This window comes from Tupaia chinensis, unplaced genomic scaffold (genome assembly GCF_000334495.1).
Source record: "Tupaia chinensis unplaced genomic scaffold, TupChi_1.0 Scaffold000407_1, whole genome shotgun sequence".
NCBI lineage: Eukaryota > Metazoa > Chordata > Mammalia > Scandentia > Tupaiidae > Tupaia > Tupaia belangeri.
In genome coordinates, this window is record NW_006159909.1 from 1,311,326 (window position 1) to 1,322,446 (window position 11,121).

At 43.5% G+C, this 11,121-nt stretch overlaps 1 protein-coding gene and 1 long non-coding RNA gene across 2 annotated transcripts in view; one reads left to right on the forward strand and one right to left on the reverse strand.

Annotated features, from left to right (window-relative positions):
* The window catches only part of PSMD11 (proteasome 26S subunit, non-ATPase 11), a gene marked incomplete at its 5' end in the record, with an annotated part of 54,343 nt that extends 46,131 nt beyond the window's left edge, over positions 1-8,212 (forward strand). The window contains 6 exon segments of the mRNA XM_014590110.2: positions 2,661-2,723; positions 5,370-5,495; positions 5,876-5,911; positions 6,424-6,475; positions 6,751-6,893; positions 7,014-8,212. Of these exon segments, the coding sequence (XP_014445596.1) occupies positions 2,661-2,723; positions 5,370-5,495; positions 5,876-5,911; positions 6,424-6,475; positions 6,751-6,893 (420 nt within the window).
* Positions 8,213-9,088: 876 nt separating this feature from the next.
* Positions 9,089-11,121, reverse strand: part of LOC102493415 (uncharacterized) — a 5,464-nt gene continuing 3,431 nt past the window's right edge. The window contains exons 2-3 of the long non-coding RNA XR_335390.3: positions 10,451-10,602; positions 9,089-9,816 (exon numbers count right to left, since the gene is read on the reverse strand). This is a non-coding gene — a long non-coding RNA (uncharacterized LOC102493415). The remainder of the gene's footprint in view (positions 9,817-10,450; positions 10,603-11,121) is intronic.

An 11,121-nucleotide genomic window follows, 5' to 3' on the forward strand; every position in this document is an offset into this window, starting at 1 on the left:
TGGGACTCGAACTGCTATTGACTGTGTAGCAGTCCAGCAACATCACCATTACGCCATCTGTTGGTCCCTCTTTTTCTTCCTTTTTAAAATTTTAACTTTTAAAATATTGCCAGAGGGTACATGCATTCTTGAGCAAGGGGGAGGGGAGAGATAGAGAACCGCCCCCCTCTTCTCACAATAGGGCGTGTTCACACTGCAATCCTTTTCCTCCATTTCTCCATCCTGTCAGGATTTGGAGTATGCATGCACCTATGTCTGACATGTTTTTCAAACCGCCAAAGCCAGGATTCACAGCATGGTTGGTAATGCCAGATTCAGCTCCATATGCACAGTGCTTCTTAAATCCTGTGTTACCTAAGCCAGCCAGCCTGAGTGTGGCTTTCTTTTTCCTCTTTTTCTTTTTCTTTCTTTTTTTTTTTTTTTTCCTTATTTGCCAAAGGACACGTGTGTTCATGAGAGAGAGAGAAACAGAGAAAGCAAGAAAGCACCCCTTATAGGGCATGATCATACCACAGTCCTTTTTGTTTCTCCCACTTTTTGGGATTTGGGGCATGTGTGCACATGTGCCTGGCTTGTTTTTCAAGTGCTGGGTCTGGGATTTGAACCTTGTGGTTATCCATGTGGGATCCAGCTGCTTTAACCACCAGGCCATGGGCTGGCTCTGGTTTTCATTTTACTGTTGGGATTTTATTTCTCTTCACTGTTGAGCCAGAGTAGAGAAAACCCACTTTCTATGATGTGAGAGACTTAGGGGTTTAGAAATTGGGACTGATCATCTCTGTGGGTAGTCCTCAAAGTAGAATTCTGGTAAGAAGAAATTCACTTACATCTGTACTTAAAACCAGAACATCATGGGATGACTGACCATGTATGTCTTTTTTTCTAGCCCAGAAGATGTCCAGGCTTTGGTGAGCGGGAAGCTTGCACTTCGGTATGCAGGGAGGCAGGTAGGGAATACTCACCGTGAGTCTACTGTGTTGTCAGAATCACAGTGTTTGCTGAGACCAGTGCTCAAGTCTCTCTTCTGCTCTCCTTTTTTCTCCCCCACCCACTTCCTTTCTTTAAGCCAAGCCCACTCAGTATATTTCCTATACTGTGAGATCTTGGCACAGAAAGTCAGTGTTTGGTGCTCTTACGGATGTCAGGTGGTTTGAGGGACTTGCAGAATTGAACTGTAGCATTTGCAGTATATTAGGTCACATTTAGCTTTAACTAGAACATTTACCTCTGTGAGTCTGACTTGCAAATTTGACATATGCAGAATATAAAATCTTGGATTCTCTGAATCAGAAGCTTGGTAAAGTTGGTACATAGGTGCTTTAGAGGTGTCGGATGGTTGCTTGGTGCAGAAACTAAGTTCTGAGACTCAGCCAAGTACTTTTCATATAGATACCTTTCTATTTATGCCTTGAATTTGGGGGTTGGTGCAAAAACAAGGCTCTTTTTGTGGTACCTTAATACCTGAGAAGGTACTGATGTGACTTCTGAGAACAAACAGTTGTGACTTGTGTTATGTCTGACCATCCCCTTTGTACTTTGCTTGATTATCACTAGTAAAGTAAAAGTTATCTTTCTGGGTTTCAAATGCAATTGTTTGTAAACAACAGACAGATTGGCTGTCTTGCTATATATCTCTGGAGGAATGGCCACAGCAGATGATTTCTTCCTTCTCTACAAGCGGCCAATTGGCTTTTCATCAACAAGTTTCAGGTCAGCTCCTAGTTTTGACCTCAGGAATACTGGTAATTAGTATAATGAGTACTGCATGCACTGCTCTCACTAGCCAGAACTGAGGAGACAGGCTCTCAGAGGTGAGTGTCTAGGGCAAGATGAGGTAGCTAACAGATGCTGGAGCCAGATTTTGAACTTGGATTATCTGGCTATAAGTTCCATAATGTTTCTCATTATGATATTTGCTATGCTGGCGACAAACTACACTCGTAATTAGCACTGCACCATTTAGTCTGCTGTGTAACACACTGTCCTTTTCTAAATATGTGGACTGATACCGGAGCTCCTTCTGGTCCTTTATACCTTGATGGCAGCTTTCAAGGACTTGTGCTCATCTCTCATAAAGATGAGTGTTGCAGGTTTCTTGTTGAGTGAAGACTTGATGGCTTGGGCACATGCCAGGTTAGAAGTTACTCTCAACCATTGATTGCACCTTCATCACTCTGGGGTTTTTTATATTCATTGTGATATTTAGAATTTTGGTGCCTCAACCCTGATGAAAATAGACCTTGTTCAATGCCTTGTACCAGACCTAGCAGAATGAATCTTGATAAAGCACGGTATAAGGTAATGGTAGGAAGTGGGTGTGAAGATAAGAAGTATTGGAGGAGAGGGAACAAAATCAGAGTTCTCTTGTCACTTTCCCTTTAGCTTGTCATCTCAGGAGAATGCTGTATCAGGGTCTATGTCTTAAGAAAACTTTCTAATTCCTAGTATTTTAAAATCACTTGAGGTTTCAAAGAGAAAATGTTACTTAACACTAAGCTTTTCTTCCTAGGCCTCTGAAAAGAGTGATGGCGGCGTGGGTTCTTTCTTGGAGTAGAAATTGGGCGGATATAGCATACTGCTTTGCTTTGCTTATGAGACTTTTTGGGTGGCTGCGAGTGTGCAGAATAGATCATTTTCATGATTTCTCTCTTTATTCTCAGACAGAAGCATTAAAATGCGTGGCACAGGCTAGCAAGAACAGATCACTGGCAGATTTTGAAAAGGTGAGCATGGTAGTGGGTTCGTAGGAGATGGGAAAGGAGGGGACTTCTTAAGTATTTAAAAAAAATGAAAAACAATTGTAGTTTTATAAGAAATTACAACGGTAGTACATAGTCATCTCACGTACCCTACTCCTTGTGGCATATCAAAACCCGGAAATAGTTAAGCACTTTTGTACAATAAAACTTGTTGAGTTGATATCAGTTGTGCATCATTTATATAGAATACCTTTAAGTTTCAAAAAGATCTTTTTTCACAACATGCATTGTACTTTATGGTGAAGGGAACTGGGATTCAGGAGGATGTCCCTTTTAAGTCAGGTAGCTATGTGTCTGAATTTGACTCCAGGCTTAGTGCTTAGAGTAGGTATTCAGCTTCAGAAATGTCAGGTCTGCTTCTCTTCCGTTGATGGCAGAGAAGTCTTGATGTGCTCATTTGGGCCAAAATTAAAACTCCTAAAGATGATGTTTTAGACTTTCTTTGACTCCTGTGCCTTTTGCTTACTGTTTTGGAAAGGGAGAGAAACATATCTAAGTATTAGGGTGAAACTTTGTATATTCTTTTTTTTTTTTTTAAGAATTATTTAATTTATAATATTAGTCTGAGTGTAATGACCAACAAAATGAAAACAAAAATCTAGATCCTGAAAGAAAAACTTAGCATGGGCAGAGACTAGACCATGTGACTCTGACTGTCCCAAGATTCATCCTTATCCCAGAGGATCTTGCTAATTCCTGTTTCCCCTTACTTAGTATGATTTTTTTTCTTTTTAAAAAAAGTTTATTTATTTATTTTACATTTTATCACGTCTTTACAGTGTACATTTCTTTTTCCAACACAAATACCATGCATGTCAGTCAAGACAAGGATATTACTATATACATTATCACCAGCTTCTCATTTTTTGTCAATTAAGCATGCTCTTTACCCTTTTATTAAAAAAAATTATTTAATTTTATTAATTTTTATCATTATTTTCAATTTGACCAGAGATAGACAAACAGAGAGAAAAAGGAAAAGTGAGAAAGCAAGCTGCCAGGTCTGGGACTTAAACCACAGTCGGCTATATGGGAATCCAGCATCTTAACCACCATGCCATCTGTTGGCCCCACTTTTTCCCATTTTTTTCCTTCCCCTTTCCCCTTCCTTCCTTCCATACTAAAATTTTTGGTTTCACATTTTATTGATTCACCAAAGACCTTGAAGTATGGACAGAGCTAGAATCTAATGACAAGTGCACTGTAATTTTCTTCTGAAACTTGTATTTTTTTCTCTCCATTCTCCCTTTTACTAAAGAGAGGTATAAATTAACCCATTTTCAAAAAAAAAAGAGAAAGGGTTAATCTCAATTTGGTCTGTTATTTGTACATAGCCTCATAAGAATTCAATTTCTGATGCGAGGCAACAGATACTGCTGTATTATTGAACTTACGCAAATAACCATTCTGCCACAAAATAAGAATGCTCACAAATATTTCCAATTATAAAGGGGTCAGGAAGGGAGAAAAGTTTATGTTTCAATTAAAAAAACACTTTTTTAAACAAATTGCTGAACCCAACAACTCAAAAGAAAACAAATGTCCTTAAACCTGGAAGACAAAGCAAAGAAGAAAATCAGTAATGTTTCAGAAAAAAGTCATAGAATTCTATTTCACCAGTTCAGTCCCGTCCTTACTTAGTATGATTGACTGCCCTCTTTAATACCCATAGCACAGGTCTGTGAGGCTAGGATAGTGAGACCATTACTAAAAAGTACACAGATCACATATATGAATAAACGAACATTCTAGATTATTGTATCACAGTGTTTGGGATGCCTGATGGAACATGTCTGTCCCAAGTAGTTCTGTGCTCACAAATTTGGGAATCACATGGTAAAACAAAATGAGAATGGTGTTTGGTTTTCTTTGCACTACAGAGACATACTATGCAGATGTTTCTCATAAAACTCCCAAGAAGTGGGGCCAGTAGGTGGCATGGTGGTTAAGGTGCTGGACACTCCCACATGGTCAACCACAGTTCGAGTCCTGGATCTGGTGGCTTACTTTCTCACTTTCCCTCTCTCTCTCTCTCTTTCTCTCTCTCTCTGGTCAAGTTAAAGTAAATGAATGAATAAATAAATAATTAAAAATAATAATTCTTTAAAAAATAATATATTAAAAAACTCCAAGAACAGCTAAAATTTTTTGCTATGTTAAGTAAATGTTTGTGGAAAAATGTAAAAATAAATAAAAACAAAAACAAAAACAAACTCCAAGAGCTAGTTGTGGAATTCAGCACTTCCCATTATTTAACCGTAGAATTCCTTTTCTTCCCGCCCTGTGGAGACCATGTGTAGAATACATGCTGAGAAATGTTTGTGTAGTTAATTTTCCTAACAGACTGAGCTGCTCTTGGGGCTTACATGGTTCGAGCTGTTGATGTGAGGGGTTTGGACAGAAAGATGGTGCCTAGAGTGGTTCTGCCTTTTAGTTCTTTATGTTCTTATTCCTCAGCTTTCTGTTGTGGGTTTTCTTTCTTTTTCCCAAATCTCTTAGGACTTGTTCAATCATGTAGTCACAGGGGCAGCAGACGACTTAGGAAGCTAGAAGTGGTGTGACCTTAGAGTGCTTCTCTGTGCTCATCTCTGCTCCTGACTCTCTTGGCAGGCCCTGACAGATTACCGGGCAGAGCTCCGGGAGGACCCCATCATCAGCACACATTTGGCCAAGCTGTACGATAACTTACTGGAACAGAATCTAATCCGAGTCATTGAGCCCTTTTCCCGAGTCCAGGTAAGAACCCTCCAGCTGTCACTGTGTAGCCCTTCTCATTGTAGCCACCTCCTTCCTGCCACACCTGTCCCAGATAACATTTGTTTCCAAGGGTGTGTCTGGTGGGCAAGAGGCCACGGTGCTAGGGCTTCTCTTGATAGGCAGTAAGAATTGAGAGGGGGTGCTATGGGGAGAGGCCTGTGTCCAGGGGCAGGCTTCCCCTGACTTCGTATTCACTGCACAGGTGGTAGATGGTTTCTGAATTGGGAGTATGTTTGTTGTCCATAGTGCTGACAGAGTGCAGAGAACTAAGCACAGCCAAAGAGAATCTTGCCCCCCTTCTCGTGTTGGAGGCAAAATAAAACTTTCACTGTTGGTTGTCTCTTTGCCTTTCCTTTTAGATTGAACACATATCTAGTCTCATCAAACTCTCCAAGGTAAGGAATCCTGAGGTCAACTAGGGGTGGGGATGTCGAAAGGGCAGTGGGAGGAGGGTCTTTAGCACTTGGTGTGGAATGCTCCAGGTGTTTCAGCGGAAATAGACAGGGGCCTCAGAGCTAGAGTTGCATTGTTGCTGTTTTATTTTCTATCCATTTGCCCTAAGATCCTTTTCCTTTTTTTTTTTTTAAGAGGTTTTGGCCTTAGAGTGTGTGTGCTTGTTGGAAAGAGAGAAACAGACAGTGAGAGGGATAAGTGAGAAATCACCTGTCGGAGGGATGGCCATGTTGCAATCTCTTCTCCTCCCAGGATCTTGGGCACGCATGCACATGCACCTGGCATGATTTTCAAGCCACCAGGTCCAGGGCTTAGAACCGTGATGTGGGAGTCCGGCAGCGTAACTGCCACACCATCTGTTGGTCCCCTTAAAACCCTTTCTACAAAGCCTTCATGTCAGGGTGATCTCTGACTAGTGGGTACTAGTCCCTTTAATCATGTGCTTTGGTTTTAGGCCGATGTGGAAAGGAAGTTATCACAGATGATTCTTGACAAGAAGTTTCATGGTGAGTAAGCAGTCACACAGGCAGGGGGCTGGGGGTGGCGGTGAGATGGTTGAAGAGGTTTATCCTTGAAGATGTTCTGTTTGTTTCTCTGGTAGTTCTCTGGGAGCCTGGCCCCTACCCCCATGATGAGTAATAAACATGTGCAAGTGGGACAGGGGATGCGTTTTATTTCTCTTCTTCCTAGAGCAAGCAAGGCAGCTAGGGAGTGGGCTGCTTCACAGATGCTTTTGTGTCTAATCTCTTTTTTATCTGGGTTGCCCTTGTGTTTCCTGCAGGGATTTTGGACCAGGGGGAGGGTGTCCTGATTATTTTCGATGAACCCCCAGTAGATAAAACTTACGAAGCTGCTCTGGAAACAATTCAGAACATGAGTAAAGTAGTGGATTCCCTCTACAACAAAGCCAAGAAACTGACATAGGTGAGTGCTGGCTCTAGGACCCAGGGCCAGGCAGCGCTGCCTTCTGCCTGATGAGACTGAAAACCTCCTCCTGGTATCCTCCAGGCTTCCTGATTGACACTGCTCTGTCTTCTCTTGCAGAGTTGGATCTGTAGCGGTCCTTTGGAGAGTGTGTGTGGCGGGAGAGTGAAACCTTGGGGGAAAATTCTAGGAGATTCTTTTTTCTTTTTTGTTCTACTTTTCGCTCGGAAAGTTTTTAAATCCTCATTTGGTGCATCTGTATTCCAGCCGATAGGTGTGCCAGTTTTCATGTAATCTTTACTGGCCCAACTCGGGAGTGGGGAAATTGCTTAAAAAAAAAGAAAAAGAAAAAAAAAAGATTCTAAATAAAAGGAAAAGGCTTACACTACCTAAAGCTGTGCTCTGCCTCCTGGGGGAGGGCCGCAAAGCCAGGCCCCTGCTGGCCACTGGGGTCCTAACCCACCTGCTGGGGTCACCTCTCCCCCTCTTCACAATTGGGTGTTTGCTGACCAGCAAAGGCAACGACTTTTTATTCTGTTTGTACTGAACCAAAACAAACAACTGTGTATAGACTGCTGTTTTCTTTTTTATTTGAAATGAGGCGTTTCGGTGTTCTTTCCCTGCCGTATGGCCTGATGGCCATCCCTCTCCCAACATTGGCTCCAGCGGACTGGCCGCAGGTCCCGTCGCCGCCGCCACCACCGCCGCACCAGCAGCAGCACCTGCACGGCTCGCTCTGACCTGTGAAGGAATGGGGACAAGGCCGGGAGCTAGCGTCCACCACAGCCACACGGGGAGCAGTGTGGGCCCTTAGCCCCCAGGGGGCCTGCTGTGCATGTGGCTTTTTAAACACAAGTAAACTAGATTAGACGTCAGTGTTTTAATTGCCCTCTCCTCTCTTCTCTTCTGCGCTGCTCTGCTCTTCTCTATCTCCCTTCTCTTCCCTTTTTCAACCAGGAGACCATCACACGCCTCTCCCTTCCTCCTCCTCCCCCGCTGAGGAGTTGGACTGTCTGAAATTCATCAGCTTCTCCCTTTCCCACTCCTCCTCTCCTGCTGTCAGATGGATTTATTCCTTTTTTAAACAGTGAACATCGGAAATGAGACTGTGGGGTGTTTTTTGTTTTGTTTTTAATTTTCCTTGTTGGGTTTTGGAGCAACCTTATGTCCCCTTCCCAGGGAGCTTCTTTATTGACTTCCTAGAACGCGAATGGATGGGAGGTAGAGCACTGTATGTCGGCATGCTTTGTTTTCTGATGCGATTACATAGCAAGGCTTTAATGCCATCTGGGCAGGTAAGCTTCTGCACCTTCGTTGTGCTTAACTGTATTTTCTTCTTTCACCTCTTCTTTGTCTTCTTTTTCTCTCCCCCTCCTGCCTCCTCCTTGCTGGCCTCCGTTTTTCTTTCTTTACCTTTCTCAGATTATCCTTCCAGGTTTTCGTAATAAAATTTATATTTTGTAAAAGGATTTTGTTGTACCAGGTTTTGCATCTTCACTGAATCTGACTGGCTTTTATTTTCCTCTCCAAAATCAGGTTTTTGTTTTCAACATCTCTCCCCATCATGTCCAGTCACTGTTTTGGTTTTGGCACCATCAATATCAAATGTACAAACGGTTCTTGCTAACCAACACCAGGTATATCTGATGTTCAGATAAGTTCCAATAAAAATAATTTTTTTTTTCAAAAAGTGTCTGTTCTTGAGTGATGGTGGGCTTGTGAGCAAGTCCAGACAGCTCTGTGTTGCCTACCCTCTAGCGTGGCCAAAGGTGTTACTCACTTAGCCAAATTTGGGGTCCAATTAGGAGTGCTATAGGCAAGAAAATTGGTCTGTGAAATTTAAAGTAAGAAGTGGAGTTCAGGTGTCTTTTTTCCAAGAGCCTCTTTCCTCAACTACTTTCCTCAGCAGGTGACAGTGATGTGAGGGTCCAGTGAAGTCTAGTTGCCCTTCTGTATCTATGGGTTCCTTATCTGTGGATTTAAAAATGTGGGGACCAGCAGTTAGCGCAATGGCTATGTTGCTGGACTCCCACATAGTCGACTGCGGTTTGCGTCCTGGACCCATTGGCTTAAAACTCACGCCGGGTGCGTGTGTGTGCGTCCCCAAGATCCCGAGAAGAGAATGGAGGAGAAGGGATTGCAGCGTGACCATCCCCTCTGGGGGGTGATTTCTCGCTTTCTGTCTCTATGTCTCTCTCTGTCTGTCTGGCGAGTGCACGCGCCCTATGGCGAAAACCTCTCAAAAAAAAAAATGTATTGGTTGCACATGGTGTGAACATATATAGACTTTTGCCCTGGTCATTCCCAAAATAATCAGTTTAACAACTATTTATTTAGTGTTTGTATTGAATTGGGTATTAAAAAAAAATCTAGAGGTGATTTAAAGTATATGGGAGGATGTGTGGAGGTTATATACAAATAACACACCATTTTATATAGGGTACTGGAGCACCGTAGATTTTGGTATCCATGGGGGTCCTGGGTCTGACTCCCTTCAGATACCAAGGGACACCTGTAATGGAACTGCAAGTACCTGGAGGGTCCTGATCACTAGTGGTTTGGTTTCCTTTAGAATTTTCAGATGTGATTTTCATACTTCCCTCAGACCCCAGGAATGGTTCTTCTGAGGGGGCTCTGGAGTCACTGGAGGGCCTGCCAACTCCTCCTCAGTCTGAGCAACTCAGCCATTATTTTAGTATTGTATCTGTATTTTACCTGCAAAAAAAGAGTGTTGCTTCCATGAAGAACTTCTACCAGCAGAGGGGAGTGGATTTCCCAAGGAGCTCAGGGCCTCGGCCCTTCTCTTTGCTTCCTTTGTGGATGCTAGTCCAATGACTTCTAGACTCGCACTGTCCAACATGTAGCCACCAGCTCTTGGTGGCTGTTGAGCCCTTGCAGTGTCGCTGGTTTGAACTCTGATGCACTGCGAGTAAACACAAAGCAGACTTTGAAGGCTAAATAATAAAAAAAAAAAAAAAAAAAAAAGAATGCGGGGCTACCCTGTAGCACGGTGGTTAAGTGCTGTGCATTGGAACTGGATCCCATGTGGCTGACCGCAGTATGAATTCTGGCCCTGGCAGCTTGAAAAATTAAAGTTGCATGTGGGTGAGTGCTCAGAATCCTGATGGGAAGGAAAACAGAGGAAAAATGATTGTAGTATAACCATGCCCCGTTGGGGGATGCTTCTCTCTGGTGACTGCATGCATTCTCTGGAAATTAAAAATGTAAAATGTTGACGTACGTGTGTGTGTATATATGTATGTTTATACATGTATATATACATGTTTACACGTATATACATGTATGTGAATATATTGGACTATTTTGGATATATTTTGGGTTAAATAAAAATGTATTAAAATTCACCTTTTTACTTTTTTAATATGGCTACTAGGAAGTATTAAATTTTCTCCATGCAGCTCATTCATATCTGTGGCTCACACTGTACTTCTCTTGGACAGTGTTGCTCTAGATCTCTAGGATTTGGCAGTTGGGCCACTGCTTCTTCACCAGGCCTCTTACGAATTGAGCCTTGGCGTGGCTGAGAGGGCACTCACCTAGGTTCCTTCCTGATCCCCAGCCTTCATGGTGCCAGGACTTTCTTGGAGGTGTGGGAGCAGAGACAGACTGCTGGCTCTGCTGGCCTGCTGTGTACTGGTTATGTAATCTGTGCTGCCCAGAAGGGCCACTAGATGCTGCTCTGTGATCCCTGAAAGAACAAAGCAGATTAGCCAGGAATGAGGGCTCACCCGGCTGTCTCTGGACTCCTTTCCGGGAGCTATAGTCGGTCATGGCCTTGGCCTCCCGTCCTCGGGGTGGTGCTGGAAATGGGGCATGCAGAGGAGGGGACTCTGGTGGTACATGGGCATCACAGCTCACCCGGGCAACTGACCAGCAGGCCGACCCTTCAGGCAGCTAGAGATAGGCGACAGGCTCAGTAGGCTGGCTGATGGGGGTGGGACTTGGAGATCTTCCCTGCCATTCTCTGACGAATCCGAATCTGACTGAGAAGGAAACAGCCCTGCATCTTTCAGCTGGATCCGCCTTCTGGCAGATAATTGCCCTTTTTCCTTCCAGTTGTAGTGATGGGAGGCGGTGGATTGAGCGAGCAGAGGAGCTGCTGGTGCCTTGAAGCCCCGCCTGGGTGGGTAGGGGTTCCTGACAGCACCCTCGCTCAGCCACAGCCGCAGGTGGGCTGGCAGATCACTCATTACTGCTCTGCTGCAGA